Source organism: Rhodamnia argentea, chromosome 10 (genome assembly GCF_020921035.1).
Source record: "Rhodamnia argentea isolate NSW1041297 chromosome 10, ASM2092103v1, whole genome shotgun sequence".
In the NCBI taxonomy this organism is placed as follows: domain Eukaryota; kingdom Viridiplantae; phylum Streptophyta; class Magnoliopsida; order Myrtales; family Myrtaceae; genus Rhodamnia; species Rhodamnia argentea.
The window spans coordinates 12774573-12797986 of record NC_063159.1 but is presented as its reverse complement, the minus strand read 5'-3'; the positions used below and the strand labels follow the sequence as shown (position 1 = coordinate 12797986).

General features: G+C 40.4%; 3 protein-coding genes across 3 annotated transcripts; 2 read left to right on the top strand and 1 right to left on the bottom strand.

Annotated features, from left to right (window-relative positions):
• The first annotated feature begins 106 nt into the window (after nt 1–106).
• On the top strand, nt 107–2916 carry LOC115726661 (pentatricopeptide repeat-containing protein At5g06540). Its single transcript, XM_030656635.2, has one exon. The coding sequence runs from the start codon at nt 236–238 to the stop codon at nt 2105–2107; it is 1872 nt and encodes a 623-aa protein (XP_030512495.1). The 5' UTR covers nt 107–235; the 3' UTR covers nt 2108–2916.
• Nucleotides 2917–4592: 1676 nt separating this feature from the next.
• Nucleotides 4593–10930, bottom strand: LOC115726660. Its single transcript, XM_030656633.2, has 15 exons — nt 10751–10930; nt 10496–10659; nt 10077–10150; nt 9860–9998; nt 9637–9725; nt 9386–9539; nt 9121–9314; nt 8305–8519; nt 8133–8231; nt 7293–7414; nt 6624–6725; nt 6082–6191; nt 5880–5967; nt 5468–5652; nt 4593–5053 (listed from the first exon to the last, which is right to left on the bottom strand). The coding sequence occupies exons 2-15, from the start codon at nt 10610–10612 to the stop codon at nt 4840–4842; spliced, it is 1902 nt and encodes a 633-aa protein (XP_030512493.1). The 5' UTR covers nt 10613–10659; nt 10751–10930; the 3' UTR covers nt 4593–4839.
• A 4936-nt stretch (nt 10931–15866) lies between these two features.
• On the top strand, nt 15867–22394 carry LOC115726662 (calcium-dependent protein kinase 20). Its single transcript, XM_030656636.2, has 7 exons — nt 15867–17279; nt 19701–19844; nt 19953–20105; nt 20565–20680; nt 20931–21098; nt 21735–21959; nt 22044–22394. Exons 1-7 carry the CDS (start codon nt 16424–16426, stop codon nt 22119–22121), a joined length of 1740 nt encoding a protein of 579 aa, XP_030512496.1. The 5' UTR covers nt 15867–16423; the 3' UTR covers nt 22122–22394.
• The last annotated feature ends 1020 nt before the right edge of the window (nt 22395–23414 follow it).

Below are 23414 nucleotides of genomic sequence, written 5' to 3'. Positions count from 1 at the left end.
CGAAGGCCTAGAAGCATTTCGCGTTTCGGTCTGGTGATATCATCGTTCACCTTGACAAGAAATCAACTGCCTTGGCTTGTCCAACCAGCGTTTACCCCCACCAGCAGCAACTGTTTTGTCTATCGGACAGTGGAAAACCTCCAAAGTTGAGACTTTTAAGAACGGTTCTGTCTAAGCCGTTTCATTTGTAATTGTTCCGTCTCGTGAACGACCAAAACATGTTAGAACCTGACAGATGAACGGTGGCAGCAGCTCTATACTGAGGACATTGAGGCTGAAGAATCCGAAGCTCTTGTTGCTCGAATCGTGCTCCAAACTCTCCGATCTGAAGATCATCCATGGCCACATGATCAGAACCCATCTCGTCCTCGACGTTTTCGCGACCAGCCGTTTGATCGCTCTGTGCGTAGACACTACGTTATTCAAGAATTCTAGCTCGCTGGTTTATGCCCTCAAGGTTTTCTCTCAAGTGCCAAGCCCCAATCTTTTCATGTACAACGCGTTGATCCGAGGATGTTCAGATTGTGAAAACCCAGGAAGGTCGATTGATTTGTACATTGACCTGTGCCGTCTTGGTTTGGTCCCTGATAATCTGACCTTCACGTTCCTGATCAAATCTTGCACCAGATTGGTCTCTCTTGTGTCGGGTTCTCAATCCCATTGTCAGGCTTTAAAACGTGGGTTTGACGGAGATGTTCACGTGCAAAATTCGTTGCTTCACATGTATTCATCGCTTGAGGATGTCAAAGCGGCCAGTCAAATCTTTCATAGCATGAAGTGTTTAGACGTGGTTTCTTGGACGACCATGATATTAGGCTTCTGCAAGTGTGGGGACGTGGGGTCTGCGCGTAGGCTGTTCGATAGAATGCCTGAAAGAAATATGTTCACGTGGAGTATCATGATCAATGGGTATACAAAGGCTGGTCGGTTCGAGGAAGCCATCGAGCTGTTTGAGTTGCTTCAGCAGGAAGGTGTTGAGGCGAGCGAGACGGTCATGGTCAGCGTTGTATCTTCATGTGGTCATTTGGGAGTTTTGGAAGTGGCCGAAAGAGTTTATAACTATCTGATCAGGAACAGCTTGAGCTTGAACATGGCTCTCGGAACAGCTGTTGTTGACATGTATGCCAGATGCGGAAGCATCGATAAAGCTACTCATGTTTTTGAGGAACTTAAAGAGAGGGATGCTTTGACTTGGACAGCTCTAATTGCTGGATTCGCAATGCATGGCCATGTGCAGAAGGCACTGCATTACTTCTCGAAAATGCTCAATGCAGGGATAGTCCCTAGAGACATTACGTTTACGGCAATATTATCTGCTTGCAGCCATGGGGGTTTGGTGGGGAAGGGCTTTGAGATTTTCGACAATATGAAGAGAGTTTATGGAATTGAGCCGAGATTGGAGCATTATGGATGCATGGTGGATCTTCTAGGCCGAGCGGGAAAGTTGGAAGAAGCTGAGAAGTTTGTTCTTGAAATGCCCGTGAAGCCAAACGCTCCGATATGGGGCGCACTCATTGGAGCTTGCCGGATTCACCGCAACGCGAAAATTGCTGAGCGAGTTGGAAAGACTTTGATCCAGTTGCTGCCAGAGCACAGTGGATACTATGTGCTGCTCTCTAATATTCATGCAAAAGCAAATAATTGGGAGGGTGTAGATATCATGAGAGGAATGATGAAACAAAAGGGGGTGAAGAAAGAACCAGGGTGTAGTGCGATCGAGATTGATGGGAAAATGCATAAATTTAAGACGGGAGAGAAATCACACCCAGAGATACATAAGATCGAGAAGAAGTGGGAGGAGATTGTTATGAAGATAAGATTGGTAGGATATACTGGGAATATTGACGATGCGTTGTTCGACATAGATGAAGAAGAAAAGGAGAGTGCACTGCATAGGCATAGCGAAAAGCTTGCTATTGCCTATGGGATCATGAAAATTGGCGCTGTGGCACCGATTCGGATAGTGAAGAATCTACGAGTATGCGAGGATTGCCATAGGGCTACTAAATTGATCTCGAAAGTCTTCAATCGGGAACTTATTGTTAGAGACCGGAATCGATTCCATCACTTCAAAGACGGAGCTTGTTCGTGCCTTGATTTCTGGTGAAACAAAGCGAGTGCAGGATGTGTATAAGAGCGATTGACCGTCTTTCTTGCTCGTGGCTTGGTCCCATGATCCTTGTCAGGGCAAAGATATTGGGAGACAAAGCAAAGCGTCTCCTTGGACTCTGATTGGTGACAAACAGTCATTGTGTAGCCTGACGGAATTAGACGAATTTAAATTCCAAGTTGCACCTTTTTTCCTTGATTCATCTATCTAAAATGACGCTCAAGCAGCAGAAATCCGTTGCTGCCCATCCTCGACCGCTGAATATAAGAAGCTCTCTTTGCTCTGGTACCCCATGCAAAGTTGGAAATCTTGGAACTAGCTCTAGCACCAGCTTCTCTTCCTCTTTGAAAAAGAATGGTCAGTATCTCGCTCTCAATGCTTCGAATCAATATTCATACAAGTGTAAAGTCTTAACGTGTCTGATACTAAATGTCATATTGTATTCACATTCTATATTTGGTATCATGCATACTATTGTGTGCATTTGACCACATAAATCAGACAGTACATTTAACTGGGAACACCATTTTGTCACTTCCAATTCCGATTAAAATTTTTTATGCGAAATAGCCCCCTGAGATACAATCAGGATCCTGATGGCTGGTGGTTCTGTCCTGGGAAGAATGACATTTGTGAGGAGCCAGATGCTATGTGCATTACTGTACTGCAAGCAAAGTGCTTCCCAGGAAACTACAAAGTGTATTCGCATAACGAAGTGATTTTCTTAGACCAGGCAGCAAAGATTAGCTAAAGCCGTCCTGGAAAGCAGTCTGTTCTACAGTTAGAGCTTGACAATGACTACAACCACCTAGGCTCTATTTGGCAGTGATTCTGTTCCCAAAAAATGATTCTAATCAAAATCACTTTTTTTTATTACATTCCCTGGATGATTTTTTTAGAATCAAAACGCGTTTGGTAACTGTTAAAAAATTTTGTTCCCGAAACAGAAACGCGTTTGGTAGCTGCACAAAATTTCCGTTCCCAATTTGTCATTTAAATCAAATAATTATATAATCACATTTGATGGCAAAGAATAGGGAAAATAATCAAATAGTGATTATGGAGCAAAAAAAAAGAAAAAGCAACAAAATTTGAAAATAATCAAATAGTGATTATGGAGCAAAAAAAAAAAAAAAAGCAACAAAATTTCCATTCCCAATTCGTTTGTCGATTTGTCATGAGTATTACAAATCGTTTATATTGTTTGAAAAGTAATTCGTATTACATTTATAGAATTTGTCTAAATCATTTGTTTGTTATTATTTCTTGTGACTTTTAGATTGATTACCCAAAAAAACAAAAATGAAAGAAAAGCTCCTCATTGTGCAACCGCCTATAGTTTTGCACTCTTGTAATTACACATCGTACAAGTTTACAAGACCCGCAACTCAACTACATTGATTTTTTTTTTTCACCCGACTCGACAAATTTTTTGTGCGGCTCGAAAAATGGAGAAAAAATGGGGATTTAGTTTGCAACGCGGAGGGTTGGGTCCAATCTTTAATAAAAAAAAAAAGAAAGATAAAAGTTGAAAAAACATAATAGGAAAAAAAAATACAAACTTAATTAGAATAAAAAATAAAATAGCTAAAAATTCGAAAAATAACATGCATATTAGAGGTCCCTTAATATAAAAAATAAATTAGATTTAAAATTTTTCTAAAAACTAATTTTTTAAATATAAATATAAATTTAATTTAATTTAAAAATAGGCTTAAAATTTTACCCAAAAAAAACTAATTTTTTTTTTAAAAAAAAAAAAGGGGGAGGGGAAGAATCTGGTGACGAGAAATTTTTTTCAAAATTTTAGCTTTTTTCAATCTTAATTTTTTAAATTATTTTAAAATTATTAATTAAATTTATTTTAATTTATGTAAAGTTGAAAATCCACGTGGACCTTTTTTTTTAAATAATACCATTTTATATTAAAATTTTAATTATAAGTATGAGGGATAAGTCATAAGTATATCGTGTAAAAAAGTGATCCCCAAAAGTGTTCCAAAACACCAGAATCATCTTTTTTTTACTTCTAAAAAGTGGTCCAAAAGTGTTCTCGGGACCAGAATCAAAATCATTTTTTTTTTCCATTATCAAACATGTTTCTAATCCTTTTTTGTTTCGGGAAATAAAAACAGAAGATCGAGATCACTGCCAAACAAAGCCCTAGTAAGCTGGCATAAATTGCCTTGCTTTCATGTCATCCATGCATGCTGGGACTATTATTGCGGTGTGCCTGACCACTATAACCAAAAAGATAAAGTAAAATGATGAGTATGTTGGAATTATCTACAAAATACCTTAAAAAGATGATAGAGTTGTCTCCTCCAAACAATTCTCTCAAACATAGACAACAATGAGATGATAGATTTGGAGCATGGCATATTCTTCCCGCTCGGTCTAATAATTAAGCTAAAGGAATCAGACTTTGGGTTTACTTCAAGGATAATGACATGTTATTAGCAAACATCCTGGATATCTGGACTTTGATCAATGCAGAGCATAATCTCAGTTTTTACTTGAAGAATCAGTGCTTTTACTAAGACTTCATTACATTAAACAAAGGTTAAAGGTGACAACTTGATTTTTTTTCAAGGCAGTTACTTCTTTTACTTGGTCATCCAATGATGGACATCAATCCTGCACCACACTTGACGTAAAACCGCAAAAAGAATTAGAGCTGGAGAAAAAACAATATCCAGCACTGAGAAAAATAAGATCCCCCATAACTGTTAGGCAGGAGATACTGAAGCAGTGTAAGAACCATCGCAGTACTTCAAACTTTTCAGTAGACCCAAACGCAAGTGAGGAGTAATGGTTGCTTCAGAAATACCAAAAGGATTAGTCTTCTCCAAGACTTCACTTGCCAGGGCTTCAGAATCAGACTTGCCAAAAATTGTTCCAAGAACAGCATTCAAGCCAGTTGAGGCGCTCTCTGTCACGAAGCTGAATGCAACCATGTCAAAATTAAAGCCAAGTATATGAAATGTATTAATGATCCCCCAAATGTACACTCAATTTAACGATGCAGAACACATGAGCTCAAATGCCTACGTACTTTCACTGCCTTCAAATATATAAGGAACTCAAAAGAGTGATGGTGCATATACTCTACAGAGAAGAGCAGTCTAATTCAACTTGAATTTATAGGAACATCTCAATTCTCTTAAAGATCTTTCCAATTATATTGCAGACATATGAAGTTAACTCATATGTGATCAACCTTGACTACTGTAGATAATCCCAAGTGGAATCAAACATGAGAATTTTCTACACACCTTGTCTCAAACATGAGATACATGCAATCAAACATGAGATGCAAGTGATCAACTTCATCAGACATTAGAGTTTTCAACATACCTTGCCTCAAATCTGCCTTGAGACCCAAGAAGTGCACATATATTGCAGATAATCCATGGCGGTATATATGCATCTGTAATTTCAAGAGTATAGGGAAGGCCAGCTGGAGAGTCACCACCCAAGCTACTGTCTTCTTTAATTGGATCAGCAATATGATTTGCTGGTCTCAGTTCCATGCATCTAACCTGAAAAGAAAGTGGAATTGAGGACTTATGGACTAGAGCTATGAAATACATTAATAGAAGCAGGCAACATTTTTCGAGATTAGATGACTGCAAAGAGACGACAATCAAAATGTCTTCCAAATTTTGTCTCTTTCGGATTTTCCAATGAAATTTGTGACAATCAGTCCATATCACACAGCCAATGAACTCAAATAATATAGGAAGATCATAAAGGTATAAAAACACACCTCGGGAACGGACACAGCAGCATTCTGGAATGGAATAGGCGAATATAATACCGGAATATCCACCCCAGTCAGAAATGTCAAGAAAGATCTGCCGAGAACTTTAATTTCAGGACCACTGACAAGAAACTTTAAGTATAGAAAGCAATTTATAGATGCCTTTCTGATAGATGAAGCATATCACAGTATACAGGCCATTACTTACCTATAATTTAACAAAAGGTCATAGAGACCATGAACATCTTTATTTCCACTGAAAGCTAGCAAAGATTGTGGAGTATTATCAATGTCAGACAGTGAACTGGGCCGTCGAGTCTGTTATTTCAGCATAAAATCAAAAAGTAGGTTAATCCCCTTTACATGCATATATACTATTATTCATGCTAATGCCACTTTAGTAAAAGTGTGGACTTGTCTTCTACAGTTACAATACGAGAGACAGTTTTGGCAGGTTGCATTAACAACAGTTCAACCACGATCCTAGTTTATGCAAGAACTATATATGCCAATGTTAACGTGAAGAAATTGTATTCTTCCACATTGTGACAGCTCAACTAAATCCAACCAACAATTAATGCTACATGAATTCCCCCAGAAATCAGCTCTAAATGAGAGGCTCGGGAAAGAATTACTAAGATTCAAGGGACCATGAACAGCTTATTCAATAACTTCAGTAAGTCTAGTTATATCTTTGCCCTACTGCTCTCACCCACAATGAAAACAATCTACGAAAAGCACAAACCTTACCTGGCCTAAATTATGCTTCTCTATCTCTGAAAGCTCAACCAGATCTTCTGTAGCAAGTTGTTCCACCTTTGAATGGCATAGAGGCATAGAAAAACATAAATCCTAAATAAAACAGACAAACCGAATGGTCAGGGGTCAATGTGACAACCGGAACTAATTGAGCTATCATTCGCAATGATAGCTTGACCCATATGATAGATAAGACCTCCAACTATAGAAATCCTTTCTTTTCTTTTTCGGGGAAAAGAAGGTCATCGGATGGAAAATAAATCACAGCCAACAAGTACAGACCAAATGGGTGATAAATGTAATCTTATACTGATCTCAGGATCCCTTATACAACTTAACGAATGAGCAACATGCAATGAAGCCAGATATTTCGATAACAAGATACGTATGCGTCAGCAATATCTACGTTGAAATGCTAACAACAGGACAATGAAGCCTCACAGGCATTAACTTCTGTTGTATAAAATAGGCAAACAAAGTAATCTTGACAAATCCCATCTATATAGTTCCTGCTGGCTGAGCAAGCCCTCAAGGTGATCCCAAACTAGAGATGCCATCAAGTGACAGTACTTCAGCAATTTTGACAGAAAGGAATAAGCACTATTAACAACTAAAGGGTGCATGCAGCAACAGAAGCTAACACTGAGTGCTGTGACTTACATGCTCTCTGAACAACGACCGCAGACCTCTTGTCGACCGGGAGACATAAGCACTGCAAGTCCTTTTGCTTCTTCCGGAGTCACCATCAGCAGTAAACATTACCACAAATTGAGAAGTGCACACTAATTCCCATGAATAAAATATCGTATTAGGGAAAAAATCAACAGGCAGGATGATTAAGTAATGACCAGAAAGAATTAATTGATATAGTTCTTGGCAAGAAATTGCCTTCTAACATAATCCTTTGATTCACATGGCATAATTACTTCTTTACTTTTAGAACTGACTTTCTTTTAGTCATGAGAGATCCATTTTGTAAGATATTCAGCGCCATCAAAAAGTCATGGATATTATCGACGTTGCAGAAAGTAATAGGCCCTGCAAGGGCACAAATACCCCTTCCAACTTTTAAATATTTGAAATGTTATTATTAACACCAAACATGCTCTTCATGAGTACCAGAAAATTAATAAATACTAGCTTGCATTTGTCATCACAAAAAGCTCTTTCAGATGCCATTGATATGGCCTACATTAAGCCTATTCATTTTCAGGTCATTAGCGGTATATCTTCCTAAACTCAAGATACTTAGATGTATGGAGGCCATTAGTCCAACATTTATGTATGGCCGTGCCTAAGGGCATATCCGTTGAAACGAAAAAATCAGAAAGAAGCATGAAAGTAGTTGCCCATACGAAGAAGTAGCAAAGCTTTGCATTGCCTAACTAATAGCAGCACTACGAGATACACATTCGTGGAAAATGGCTTTGACATATATTCAACAGAATAAAATGAGACAGTCCACAAAGTATCTGAGTATCTCAAGGAGGAGAAAATTACCATAAAATATGCTACAGAAATTCTTCCGGAACAAGTAGTAAAGATTACGAAATGACTCTTCCCATGACAATTGTCGCTTCTTTAAGAAGTCCATCTCCACTAAACAAAACGGAGAGCATCAGTGACAAATTCAGGGGAACACCCTCAATATCTTATATCTCATTTGACAAACCTTTCTCTGCAGCTGGTGAGGTCAGCACTGACATAAGAGAAAATGGAAGAGTGGACTGAGGATAAATCCATGAATTCAAAGCCGTAGAGCAAAAGCCCATGGAAGCAATGTGGGTTCTTGAACAATGGCCAGTTCTTTGACCCTCAGAGCAAGCACTAAGAGATGTATGATTGGGAATACTATTGTAACTACCATTTGTAATTAACCTGTAAATCCTAAAAATAATGAAGGAAGAAAGTTAATCACACAACAAAAAATCATACACCAAACCTTGAGCAATAGCAGTATAAGCATGGTGTGCGAAAATTAATACCCTGCCACAACTTGTGCTATTAAATAAACTCATCAATTTGCATGCAGATTGTAGAATAGTGTGCCACCCACTCATATGTTCTAAGAAGGTAAATATTCTGATATTGTTGGATGAAAGTAGACATTTCCAAAAAAAAAAATTGATTCAGGAACCAATTGACAAGTAGGAAACTCAGCTAAATTTCTCAAATCAAGTGATGCTCCCTATTTCATACAATATCTTCAGCGCAAGCAGCACAAGGTTTTGATGTAAGTATATGTTTTTCCCATGTTTTTGGTCGTTTAGAATTACATAAGATGTCATAATGCACAAGCAGTGGAAAAAACTTCAACTCTAATACAAGACTTAGAATAGTTTCATGATAAAATCCATTAGAGTAAAGAACAAGATTGAAATATCTCCAAATTAGGAACGAAACACCCCAGGAGTCCCGAGCAGAAGTAAGCCCTCACAACACTATTAACTGCAAAAGACATTAGCAGATTTGGGATCTGTACACTCACCGATTTACTGAAAAAGATGTTGCAATCCGCACGACGGTCTTCAAAGTGAGATCCAGAGGAGCCTTTTGGCCAACTATGTTGTATTGAGAGCCGAAGTTGCCCAAGTAAGTGGAGGTAGAAGTAAAATTTTCAGAACAATTATCAGGTAAATGAGAAGATGGTTCTCGAGCAGCCAATCCTTTTAGAGCTTTATCCTACAAACATAGTGGCGATGTTACTGAAGCATATACCAACGGCTCAAGGGAAAACAGATGAGAGTAATTACCATATCAATATTAACCACGTTAGATAGTTTTTCAGAACTAGACGATATCTCAGCAACTGTACGGAATCTACTCTGGTTACACCTCTCAAATGTTGACTGACTTTGTACTCCATGATCTTCAGCAACTTTAGGAGAGCACATAGAATCATCAGAACTGCAAGGATATGATGAACGAAAACACATAAGAAGGTGCTGACTTCATCAATAATCAGTAAGCAACATAGAGAGAGTATTGGGAATCTCGTTAACACCATTGACGATGTTGTTTGCTTGTTGTAGCCATGTTCGAAAGCACAGCAAGATTCTTCTTTGCATTACTCTGCTCCACTGTACTGGTTTCCTGCTTGAGATCACGTAACTAAGGAAATAACTTTGTATCTTGCTAACACTGCTCACACTCTTGAAATTAAGACACATGAGTGATATAAAGCAGAATCAAGAACATCTGTTAATTATACCAGAAAATCCCCTTACCTTCACATTCTCCTTCAGCAATGACATTTTAAACCTCGACTTTTTCGCAGGATATACTTCATTAACTCGCGTATCGATGTATCTTGGTAGTTTAAACACTTCTGGTTTCTTAAGACCATCATTTGTGCCAGCATTGTTACTGGAAGAAAAAAAAATTCTCAATGACTAATCCCGTGCTTATAGAATGAAAACTCATATATGACCATTGAACACTTACTTCAGAGAATCAAGTAAAGGGGCTGCAGATTCATCTACAAGCTCAATAACATTGACGCGCTTCAGTTGCTCTCCCTGTAAAAGGACATTAATCCAGTCAGGCCACATTAATTATTTATTACCGCTGTTAATTTTCTTTGTTTTTATTAACAACCAAATTGAAGACACGAGTAGCAAAGCAAGAGTAACTGGAATCAGCGTGCCAACTTAAAAAGCTAGTAACTTTTGGAGCCTCAAAACAAAAGTCACATGCTCAAGCAGGGCAAGTCACGTCTTGAGCTATGTTGCAATTCATAGAAATACATCATCGAAAGCAAAGTGGCGTGCATCATCCAGAGAAGCCGCTAAGCATCACTTCGTCACCAAAGCCACAAAAATAAACACTTCACAAACGAATCGCCACAGTCTCTAGATGATTACTCTCAGCTCCGACGGAGTTTTTCTTCTCAGCTTCGTGCCAATTTTCGAAGCTCCTCCGCCGCCTCCGGGATGGAACTTATCCGGAGGAAACGAGCCCGGTCCAGCCACCGTCGCCATGCTCGCCCGGCCACTCCCAGTCTCAACCACGCCTCCGGCGAATCACACTGCAAGCATCTCGCATGAACAATCCGGAAAATGAGGGCACGACGAGGCGGAACAATGAGAACGGAGCGAGAGCGAGAGAGAGAACCATACCTTCGCGAGAATCACCTCATCTCCAGGAAGATGACAGCAGCGAGCCCTAGTCTGATTCGATTAAGGACTGAACTACGATCCGCCTTCGATGCGCTCGAGAGATTGACATGTAAGTCGAGGACGGATCGCAGACGCGGATGGAGAGAGAACGAGAGGGTGAAGCAAAGTTAAGGGATTGAGTTGGAGCCTTCGAGGCTTGGTTTTGAACAAGTTTTCGATTTCCCTCTATTTGGGACTGACGGTGACGGCGACGGCGGCGGTTCGACTGAACAACGTTCGCTAACGGCGTCAGAGGGACAGTGGGCTGGTATGGGCCTTCAACAGGACATTGGGCCCAGGGTCTGGGGCCCGTTTATGGATCCAGATTGTGTGGAATCGTGTACATCTTATGAGTATGTAGTAACGTAATTCTCAAATTTGATAGTATTATGAGGTTTTCTTCCTTTGATCAATCGGGGCAGGATGGAAACTCCATGCAACTAGTTACGTGGCCTGCATTCTATGTGTATATATATTGGTAAAATTTATTCTGCATGTGTTTACTTCTCTTTATGTTATTAGCGTCGCATGTATTTTATTCGGGATAATGAAGCATAGAGTATACTTAGTAAAATATTTGTTGAATTGGACATACGAGATGCGACCATAAAATTTGAACGTATAATAGAAACATCAGAAAAGAAGAGATTGAATACTATTAGCTTTTTAACAAATTAATTTGTTTTAAAGCATGTGCACTTTAATATTGGCTATCGTGTTAAATAACTTTTCTATAAATCTATATAATGGCAAGGTTGAGGTCGACGGCATCTTAGTGAGGCCCGTCGGCAAGGGTCATTGGCCCTTGCCTAGTCTGGGGGAGGGCCATGTCCCTTTCTGGGACAGGCCTTCGGCTCCGGTCAGCGAGAGTTGCAAGCGTGCAACCCTCGGCTCTTCATTTCTTTTTTTTTTTTTTAATTTACTTATTATTTAATATAATCTACATAAAATTTACATCAAAAAATCAAATTTTGACCAAAATAACTTCGTTTTGGCCATGTCATCGCTAAGTAGGACAGAAAAAAGTCAAGTCAACTTTTTCGTTAGCTAAATTGGACGGAGTTAACGGAAGGGCTTGATTACACCAATTTGACAAGTTTTAAAACTCGATTACACTTTTTGCAAGTTTCAAAACTCTATTACACTTTCATGATAAGTTTTAGCACTTTCAATGCACATGCCCTAAAACTTAAAAGTAAGGAAAAATTATTACGAAGGTACATCATGAAAAATCGATGCTGATTTTTCGGGGAAAATCGTCAAAAAAGTCATAAACCTTTCACACTTTTGTCAATTCAGTCATAAACTTTTTAAGTTTGACGATTAAATTCTAAACCTTTTCACTTTGTGCCAATTCGAGTCCTATTTGCCGAAATCGCCGACGTGGATGCCGATTGTCTTACGTGGCATCATCGGTGACAATTTTTAATAAATTCTTAAATTTTTTATTTAAAAAAATCATTTTTTTGGTTCTTTGGTTTGCTGGCTTTAAGGCCGGTGACCCTCGTCGAATTAGGGCGGGCGGGGTCGCCGACCCCAGGGCAAAGGCCGCAAATCCCTTGCGGGCCACGACGAGGGCGTTGCGACCCTCGCCATGGCCAAATATGGGCCTACGGGGGTTGCCATGGCCGGATCTAGCGATGGCGAGGGTAGGCGAGGGCCGCGACGCCCTCGCCGTGGTCCGCGAGGGCGAGGGTCGCGACCCCTCGCCTTTGGCCGCGAGGGATTTGCGACCCTCACCAAGCGACCCGCGGGGGTCGCTAGCCCCCGCCGGCTCTCACCCACCCCTGCCAGCCCTAATTCGGCGGGGGTCGCCGGCCTTGAAGGCAACAAAGGAAAAAATAGAAAAGAAAACAAATATATATTTAAAATAAAAATATTTAGAAATTATTCATGTCAACGTCGGCAATGCAATGTAGGATAGTCGACATCCACATCGGTGATTTCCAGCGAATACGATTAAATCGGCTTAAAATGAAAATGTTTGAGATTGAATTGGCAACCACGTGAAAAGTTTAGGCCTTTTTAAACAATTTTCCCTGATTTTTCATGACCTTTCTTCTCTGGACGCTGCATGCACTTTAGTATTAGATCAGAATTCTATATTAGAAACGATGTGAACGGAACTTTCAGCTTTCGCCAATGGTTTGATCAAAACTATCCCAACACATTCAAATTCTCTTTTGAACATGAGCAACCTTCTTCTGGAATTCGAGTTTAAAGTGTCACGATCAGTCATACAAACTAATATATATCTCTAGGCACAGATCAAAATCTCATGCGCGGATATATTGCAACCTCTCTCTCACATTGTATTGATCTCCACAGCATCGCCATCACATGCAGAGGCAGGAAGAGAGGAAGACTGGTTCCCGGTGAGTCGCTGAACCAGACCCATGAACTCACCAGGCTCCACATGAATCACTTTCGGCGATCTCAAGTAGACAATCTTGGTCACCCGTTCTCTGCGACGACTCGTGGTCGTAGCTGGGACGAGATCTTGCTTCCGGATCATCTCTGCAGAGCTCCGGCTCACTGCCATCGCTTTAGGCCTCGTGCCCTTCAATGACACCGGCTTGTTATGGACGGCCCTTCTCGTTTGAGGACTCATCGACTCCATCTCTCCGTGGCGCGACTGGCGATGGCACGTCCTGAATCGATTAGGGTTTCACTCAGTTATATATACAGGGGGGACTGCAAGCTGCATGGATGAAGGGAGTGGTTGAAGGATAACTTGAAGAGACCGTGTAAACGACTAAAGCTCGGTCCACGTCCTGAGGATCGTGAAACGGTCCTTTCCGGCTGTGGTTTGAATAAAACAAAAGTGGCATTTCCTCAGCAAAATTTTGCAAGGCGGGGGGATCGTTCTAGAATCGTTGCTGACTTGCTGGATCAGGTATTGGACTGTGTCGGGGCCGCCGAACCAGTTCGGAGTGACAAGGTCTCCTTTCTGGAACCATTCGAAACAGATGATGTCATGGGATGTACGAACATGTCAAAACTGACAGTTCTGTGCAGCCACTTGCAAGTCAAAAGTTCAGAGTTAAATCAATTTAATCGAATTTTCAGAGCCTTTCACAAATCTTTAGATAGTCAAATTTCCGCGTGCCGCGACAGTGACACTGGGTTGTACAAATGTCGAAAAAAAAAACTACCAAAAAATCATGGATTTGTTGTAATTATATCAATTAATTCCTAAATTTTTTATGTTCATGTTAATTTGATCTACTTTATCAATTTTGATCAGAAACCGCCGACATGAACACTGATCGTCATACATAGCGCAACTGCACACTAACCTGAGTAATTTTTAATATTTTTTTTTGTTTTCCTTCCTTCTTTTCCTTTTTTTGTCACCACTCTGGCGGTTGAAGTTTGAGCTCCTCGAGGGACCGTAGGAGCTCGTCGACCACTAAGTGAGGATAGCCTCGCAGGTTGCAAGCAAAGGCGACCTTGCCCTAGGATTGTGGCAATGATGGCCTCGCCCGGTGGCCAGAGAGCTCCGGCCACCCTTGCAGGCCATAGCTTGCCAGCCATAGTGGCTAACAAAACAAGAAAAAAAAAAGGAAAGAAAAGAAAATTAAAAAAAAAATAAAAATTGAAAAAAATTACAAACTAAAAAAATTGTCCGTGTCGGTGCAAATAGCGCCACATAGGACTCTTGGCATCCACGTTAGCGATTTCCAGCAAAAAAAAATAACGGGATAGACTGAATTAGCACAAATACAAAAGATTTATGACTTTATTAGCAAAACAAAAGGAGGTTTAAGACCGAATTGGCACAACCGTAATAGCACAGTTGAAATAGACTTAGGAAATTTTTTGGTAATTTCTAAAAATAAATAAAAATTCTATGTATTCTGGTGTCATCTTCCCATTTCTGCCCTCCATCCCCTCTCTCTGTTTAATTTTCTATTGTAATGTGCTGCCATGACATATCACACCAACCCCATATAAACGGCACCCCCACGATTTCTGGCATATCAAGGGAGTTAATGTCAAATGAGAAGAGCCGTTCACATCAATTAATCAAAGTCTTCCGGTTGCACAAATCAAACAAGTTAGAGAGCTTGACTACACTATAAAAAGGAAAAAATTACCAAAGAAGTTATAAATTTATTGCGCTTGTATCAATCCAGTCCTAACATTTCAATTGTGCCAATTGAGTCATAAATATTTTAAAATTTTGTCAATTAAATTGGTTGGAAATTGCTAAAATGTACATCAACTGTCTTATATGACACGATCAATGATGTCATTAACATTTAAAAAAAATCAAAATTTCAGTAAAATTTTAATTTAATTTTATTTCTTTCTTTTTCTTTTTTCTTCTTCCTACGCCAATCGCCGGGCCTCGATGAGGGCCGGCGATGGGCCATGGGAGAGGGCCGACGAGGTTGAGCTCCCTCGAGGCTAGCGAGGCACTGCCCCACCCGACCCGGGCAAGCTTGAACCACGCTAGATCAACTGTTGTGAGCCTCATCGGTGAGGTTGAGCTTGCGGATACCGGCTAGCTTGAGCCTCGTTAGATCCCATTGAGCTTGAGCCTTGTGCAAGGCCGGCGAGGCTCCACCTTGAATGTGGCTAGTCGTCAGCTATCACCCGGGCCCAACAACCATTGGAGGAAGAAGGAAAAAGAAAAAGAAAGAAAATAAAAGATGTTAACAATTCGATTTTTCTTAAATTACAAAAAAATATCCACGTCAATGTCGGCCATGCTACGCAGGGCGGCTAACGTCCACGCTAGCAATTTCCCAATAATATTGGCCGAAATGACTAAGTTGATAAATTTTCAAGAGGTTTAGAATTTAGTTGACACAATTAAAATATTTAGAATTGAATTAACACAAGTACTAGTAAATTGATGACTTTTTTGGGAATTTCCCTCTATAAAAAGCAAGAAGATCAAATCTTATAAATGGCACTAATTAGACAATTAGAGCTATAAATATTTTTTTGGGCGACCAACTATACTATCCTTAATCCAAACTAAATATGGACAGCTCCATATCCAAGGTGAACTTCGGCACCAAATTTGTCAATTAAGATAAGATGGAGATAAGTGTCCCAACATGGAAGCGAAACCCCATGCACGTGCATGCGTCGAGCGCCCAATACCGGCAACCTGCGTAATTCATAACCATTGCTCGCGATCTTATCACGCCTCAAGTCTGGATGATTTTCCCCTTTGCGCGTGCATTTCCAAATCAGCAAATTTCTCCTGGCGAGTTGATCCTCCTTGTTTCTTCAGATTTTCCTCCGCAACTCAGCTAAGATTCCTCCGCAAGATCCCTTTTTTTCTTCCTGGGTCTCGCGTGTGTTCATTCCTCTGAGTCTCACGTTCTTCATCGATTCCGAATTGTTGTTCTGTCGGGTCTTCCCCAGAACCAAGTCTTTTCTTTTGGTTTTTGCCCCCTTTGATTCATCTGTCGTTTCTAGTTTTACTTTCTCCGCTGGAGTGCGACGATCTCTCTCGAATTGTTGATGGGTCTCTGATCCGGATCAGAGAGCCACAAAATTTGATTGCATTTTGGCGTAGCGGGATTGACAAAGAGCCGCCCTAACGACCCGCTTGTTGAAATGCCTAAGGGAGGGTTCATAAGGACTTGTTAGCTAGATTGGCGTGGAATTTTGATGGGGAACTCATGCGTGGGGCCGAAACTTGGTGCGAATGGATTCTTAAGCTCTGTCAGCGCGGCGATATGGCGTTCCAGACCGCCGGAGGACCGCCTCCCTCCTCCATCGAATGGTGAGGACAGCAGCAAGAATGAGAGTAGCAGCGGCACCAATGATGCGAAATCCAAGTCCTCCACTGCTCCAATCCAAAGTGCACCTCCTGAGCCTGTGAAGATTGATGCTCAGGAGCATAAACAGACAGGACAGGAAAAGACGCTTAACGAAGAGGTAAATAAGCCTCCAGAGGCAGCGAAACCGAAGAAGCCGGCGCACATGAAGAGACTTTCAAGTGCAGGGCTTCAGGTGGATTCGGTGCTGGGGAGGAAAACACGGAATCTGAAGGAGATCTATAGTTTAGGCCGTAAGCTTGGACAAGGTCAATTTGGAACTACATTTCTATGCATAGAGAAGGCGACGAACAAGGAGTTTGCCTGTAAATCGATTGCAAAGAGGAAGCTGACGACGGAGGAGGACGTGGAGGATGTGAGGAGGGAGATTCAGATAATGCACCACTTGGCAGGACATCCAAGTGTTATATCAATTGTGGATGCATATGAAGACGCTATTGCGGTTCATGTCGTGATGGAGTTATGTGCCGGTGGTGAGCTTTTTGATAGGATCATTCAGAGGGGACATTATTCAGAAAGGAAAGCAGCTGAGCTCGCAAAGGTGATTGTAAGTGTGGTGGAGGCGTGCCATTCATTAGGCGTGATGCACCGGGACTTGAAGCCTGAGAATTTCCTCTTTGTGGGCCATGAAGAGGATGCGTCACTTAAGACGATCGATTTTGGATTGTCTGTGTTCTTCAAGCCAGGTACATCGTGGGATTATGCTCTTAATTTCTACTACTAAATGTCTAATTGTGAAAGGATGCATCATCGTTGCCATTATTCTCAGTTCACTGCATTTTGACCTGTAAGTATATAATCAAGAGCTCTATATGAAATTGGGTCTAGCATATCATTTTACGAGGCTGTTTCTTTATGGACGACACAATTTTCACTAGCACTATTGTTCACTTTGCTATAGTTTAAAGATTGGCACTTGCGGGTCCTGACATGCCTTTCTGCAGTATCTGCTTAATTGTGGCATAAGGATGGCCTCAGATAAATCTAAGTAGAGAAGAAATTTGCTCTTTGAGGGGATTTAGCTAATTGTTCCTCACCAATAAGAGTCAATTTTCTGCGAATTTGTGTATGCATTGAGGAATAAGAAGGCATGGAAGAGTTTCTAGAAGCTTGGAAAAGTAGCTAGCTGTGTTGAGAATAAAAGAATCAGGTTAAATGAATCGTTTAGCTATCACTGATCTGCATTACTGGCAGTTTTAGTTCATACACTACATAGGCCGGTCTCAAATGCCTAACTGAATGAAATAGTTACTGTTTGATGTTGCGGTCAGTGAGCAATCCAATCACTATACATCTGGCAGTTTTGTTAGTAGGAACGTTAATGCTGTTTCCCCATTTTCTCCCTCACGGTTGTCGTGCACAGGGCAGAGCACAAACTGATGTTCAGTAGCATGAACAGATGAATTGAAAGGACTGCCAACAATTTTGGTCGGTCTACCTCGTCGTTTATTTTTTGAATACTCAGAAACCATCACCATGTTAAAATCTCTGAAACTTTCAACTGTATGTAAAAAGGACAGGGAGTGACATGCATTTGTTGCTGTCTCCCTTGAATGTTGATACCCTTGTTAGTATATCTTTCCATTCGTGAAATTTGCAGAACCGTGATTGGCAATAAGTATTCTAGGATTTGTGATACGTAGATAGTCAAGCTAGTTACAGAGCATCAGGTTCCAGGCCCACCTAGCGACCTACATTTGAAAATCACTTCCAATCCCATCAGTAATTGCAGCAGATATAAGCAATTTTGGAAAAGATCTTAGGCTGTGATATTTGACGAAATTTCTCTCCTTTAGTCTTAAAAAACCTGAGGAGCCAATCAGTACCAAGGCCAGATTTGCTAGTGCTACATGGCAAACATAATTTCGTGGCTCTTTCAGGTCATATGATGAAGCAATCTTAGGCTAGCAGTGTATGAAATGCATCCCAGGCTTTGCTTTGCCACTTTATCAAGACAATCAATTCTCAATTGGATGATAATGTTGGCACAGCAACACTCTTTTGAAGAAACTGTAGCTGTAAATTGTCACGTTCCATGTAACTGATAATTGTGTGAAATGGTTACTCAGTAAGAACTTTTCTACGAAGCAAGCTCGGTATTGCTTCACATGGCGGGGTTTTAAGAGGTATTGGTGTGCGGAGGTGGGTATTGTGGTCGCTTGTTAAAATATAGCCGAAAGCAGTGCATGATCTTCTGTTGTCTCCATTTGGGAGGCAAGAATTTCAAGCTCAAATTGACTAGTTTTTTTTTTTTTTGTCAATAAATTGACTAGTTAAGTTGGGTTTCTTTTGTATTATTTTCTTTCCCTTGATCATGCTATCTTTCCTCTGAAACTCACAAGCCGCAGGAAAATTTTCTGGAAGTTTGTATTTGTGGGCTAATGATCTCTCTCTCTCTGTCTCTCTCTCTCTCTCTCTAAATATATATACACAGACATGTGAAGTAACAGTGACATGTATGTTCAGTTCGTTAGATGCATATTCGTGTTAGCAAGTTCAGTTTTGTCTATATTTGGATGTTCAACATTTAAGCATCTTATTAAACCTGTACTTTTCCCATATCTGCTAGAAACTGGACATTTATAGATTAAAGTTTCTCTGCCATCCTAAATTGTCAAGTGGTTTATCTTCATCAGGAACTAGGCTCTGTACTGTAATTACCTATTCACCATCCCTATCCAAGTACGGCACCTGGCTTATGAAAAGTTATGGAAGTATATTAACTAAGAAAGGTGTCGGAACCATCTTGTGAAAATGCAAATACAAACTTCAAGATCTTAACTGGATTGATCACTGCGGGATGGGATTACTATTGATGTATTATTTATGTCAAGCTGTATAAGATGGAGATCAAGCCGCGGTATTTAGAAAGTGTTTTTTCATGAGATTTTGATTTTTCTCAGTAGTTTAAAAATTGGTTGGGACGTGGCCAACAGATCAAAATTAAATAAAGGATGTAAGGAGGTCAAGTTTCTAAGAACCTATTTGAATCTTTAACACGGAATAAGGTCTAATCCCATTGTTCACTGATTGTCTTTGGACATGTTACCAATTGCAGTAGTTTATTGTCTTCTTTCTATCCTGTGGTGTAATATATCTGTCTGCAGGTGAAATGTTCACTGATGTGGTGGGGAGCCCTTATTACGTGGCTCCGGAAGTGTTACGGAAGCATTATGGCCCAGAATGTGACGTTTGGAGTGCGGGGGTGATCATCTACATATTGCTGAGTGGCGTACCCCCCTTTTGGGATGGTGGGCATCTCTTAGTTGTCTTTCAATTCTTTCTACTTTGTTCATCAACTGCAAATGGAGACCCTTAAAACTAATAAATTTGAAATTATGTGTTGCCTTCTTGTTCAGAAACGGAGCAAGGGATATTTGAGCAGGTATTAAAAGGAGAACTTGACTTCATATCCGAACCATGGCCTAGCATATCTGAGAGTGCCAAGGATCTTGTGCGGCGAATGCTAGTAAGGGACCCAAAAAAGAGGCTTACAGCCCATGAAGTTCTTTGTAAGTAGAAATTCTTTATTGCTTTTCAAATTTTGGAAACTACACATGTATTTCGCCTCTTTCAGTTCTTTCAAAACCACAATTCATTGCATCCCTGCTATTGTCACCTGTTGCTGTTTGTTGTAAAGAATTATCAAGACGCATGTCCATAGCTTCAGGGAGAGTGCAAAAACACAATGTGGCAGCATAGGAATAGAGTCAATAGACTGATTTCTCAGAAGGTGCAAAGCACTTGCCTCACGCTCACCATTTGAAAATTTCTAAGTTACTTCCAACTTGTTTGCATTTTGGGACTTAATGGGACTGCTCCCTATTAGCCAATTCCTTTGGTCATTACATTTGGAAATTCTAGATCCTTACCGTCCTGACTTCAGACTGTGACTTGATCGAGACCCTTGCTGTGTCCTTCCATGATGCTTACAACGAATAGATAAGCAAATGTGCTTTTGCCCTGTGCAGGTCATCCTTGGGTTCAGGTTGATGGCGTTGCTCCTGATAAACCCCTCGATTCTGCAGTTTTGACTCGTTTGAAGCAGTTCTCTGCCATGGACAAGCTCAAGAAGATAGCAATCAGAGTATGCAATTTTAGTCCAATTCTGATGGAACTAAGGCCACATATTAGATATTGATACAGTTTTAGTCTATGGTTTTACGAATCATACACGAAGTCTCTCTATACTGTCTCTGCTTGAAATTGTTAAAAGTAGACATATCTGAATTACCTGCAATTTTAGCATCCGAAAAACTTGCATCTGCCATGCATTCCTCTCTGGCTTCTCTCATTTTTCCAGTGTGTTCCACTGATGAATGCATCATCTTATACAGGTCATGGCTGAGATCCTCTCAGAAGAAGAAATTGCTGGTCTAAAAGAAATGTTCAAGATGATCGACACAGATAATAGTGGGAACATATCCGTGGAGGAACTGAAGGTTGGTTTGGAAAAAGTTGGCGCTAATTTGAAGGATTCAGAAATTGATGGTCTTATGCAAGCGGTAAGTTCTAATCCGGTCTCTACATGGATGCTGTGTTTCACATTTTTAACATACTTTATTGTGTAAAAAATCTTCAGTTTGAAATACGCAGCCTCTTTGACGAAACTCATCGTCTTTTGGTACTTGTGAAATATGGAAGATTGAAGCTTTTTTCACGAACATCTCTCCTTGGTGACTTCAACTAAATCCATCTTCTCCTTAGGAACTTAGGTGGCTACGGCTCAGACATAACCATGCAGTAGGGAAGTGAAATGAAATGTCTTCATTCATTTACTATCTTTCAAGCAGTCATCAATGGATAAAAAGATGCATATAGTACTGAAATCCGTCTCTGCTTTCTATTGGCCCTCCATCGTTAAGTACTTTTAGATATTAGAACCCAGAAAAGTAAGTCGATATTTGCCTCTCTGATACTAAAGCTTGCAAGCCAGCCACGAGGAAAATCATCATGTGAGTGCGATAGAAGTAGTCAATATTTCTATTCTTAATTTCACTATGAAGATTTCAATTTGATAGACTTTGAGCATTTCTATGACGTAAGGCTAAGATCACAAAGAAAACCTTTTGGCAGAGACTCTGTTAATGCTTCATCCTGTCTTTCCAAACCTGAGTGTCTTTGCATGACTTGTGATGCAGGCTGACATCGATAACAGCGGTACCATAGACTATGGCGAGTTCATAGCAGCAATGCTCCATCTAAACAAGATCCAGAGGGAAGATCATATGTACGCAGCTTTTTCCTACTTCGATGCAGATGGGAGTGGGTACATCACCAAGGATGAGCTTCAGCAGGCTTGCGAGCGGTTTGGCTTAGATGATGTTCCCATTGAAGAGCTCATAAACGAGGTTGACAAGGACAATGTAAGACTTCTCCGCTCATATCTCTTCTCCTATTGCTTTTCATGACTACAGAAGCAGTCACACATCGTGTTTTTCCCCTACCAGGATGGACGCATTGACTACAACGAGTTTGTGGCTATGATGCAAGACGGTGTTTTCGGCATGAAAGTAGCTAACAGCTAGAGTATTGCAAAGAAGTAAAGCTTCTACCACATTAATACGTGATCCGGGTAGGTGAAAATGTAATGGTTAGAGGCCACTTATATGCTAATTAGGTAGCGGGCTGCAATTCATACTTCTGTATTTTGTATAGATCAGTCGAGTGTTAAAGAGAGGAGGTAGAGTGTTAGTCTTTGCTATTTGTATTTACTACTGATTTTTCTGTTTTTCCATAGAAGTCATCACTCTTTCAGTTTTATATTATTCCAATCTATGTGATTTGAAGTTTGCATTTTCGCCTTATCAAGAATTTTGAGCTCTGAGATGGAAACTACGGAAAGCAGAGTAACTCCTCCTCAGTCATACGTTGGATCCATCACCCATCAGTTGTAGTCCCATTACTTTATCACCGACACCGATCATCATGAAGATGGTTAATGATCTTTAGACACCATCCGCTGCATTCAAATTTCTTCGGCACAGACGTCGTATTTTAAAATTCAGCTGCCCCAGAACAGAGCAGAGAATTAGAGAAGTAGACGGCAGCGAAATGGCGATGTAATATGATGCTACTCTTGTCGATTCCATAGAGAAGATGTTTTGGAATCCCGCACGAGATGCTTTTTCTTTTTTAGCGCTTCGATTTGTTCACCGAGGGCGGATGTAGTAACAGGGCCTCAGATAATCGAGTTAGCCAATGAATCTCCATGACTGATTTGAGGGTTGGAACAGATTCTTCAGATACGGTCGTGCTTGAGACCTCACACCCAGTTTAGATGGGATAAAGACAGCAGTTGTCTAATCACGAGTTCCTCTCAGTATCATACTGCAACCATTTATGATTATCAAAAATTAGTAAAATGCAAAGTTCCTCTCACAATCTTAATGCAGTAGTTGAGGACTCCGCTACCATTTATGATTATAAAAAATTACGCATGATCGGTAGATTAAAAAAAATTAATTATAATCAGTAGAGTGAGACAACTTCTCACAATAGCAGAGCTGGTGCATACATGAACATACACCGTCCGCAGCAAATTTTGATGAAAAAGTAACGACAAAACACTTGAAACATGTACAGACTGCCATGAACCATAGATCAGACAAAAAGTGGAAATCTAGATGGAGACCACCTTATATGAGTTGAATACATCCTATTCAATAAGAAAAGACATTCATATTCTCCATGATAACCTACTCTTTCGTACTTAAATGGCTTGTTCTAATTGAAAGATGAGCAGGGATGTCTCTTCCCCCAAGTATCCGTTGATCCAGCCACTGAAGTTTACACTTGCATTCTCATCAGATTGGTTTTTC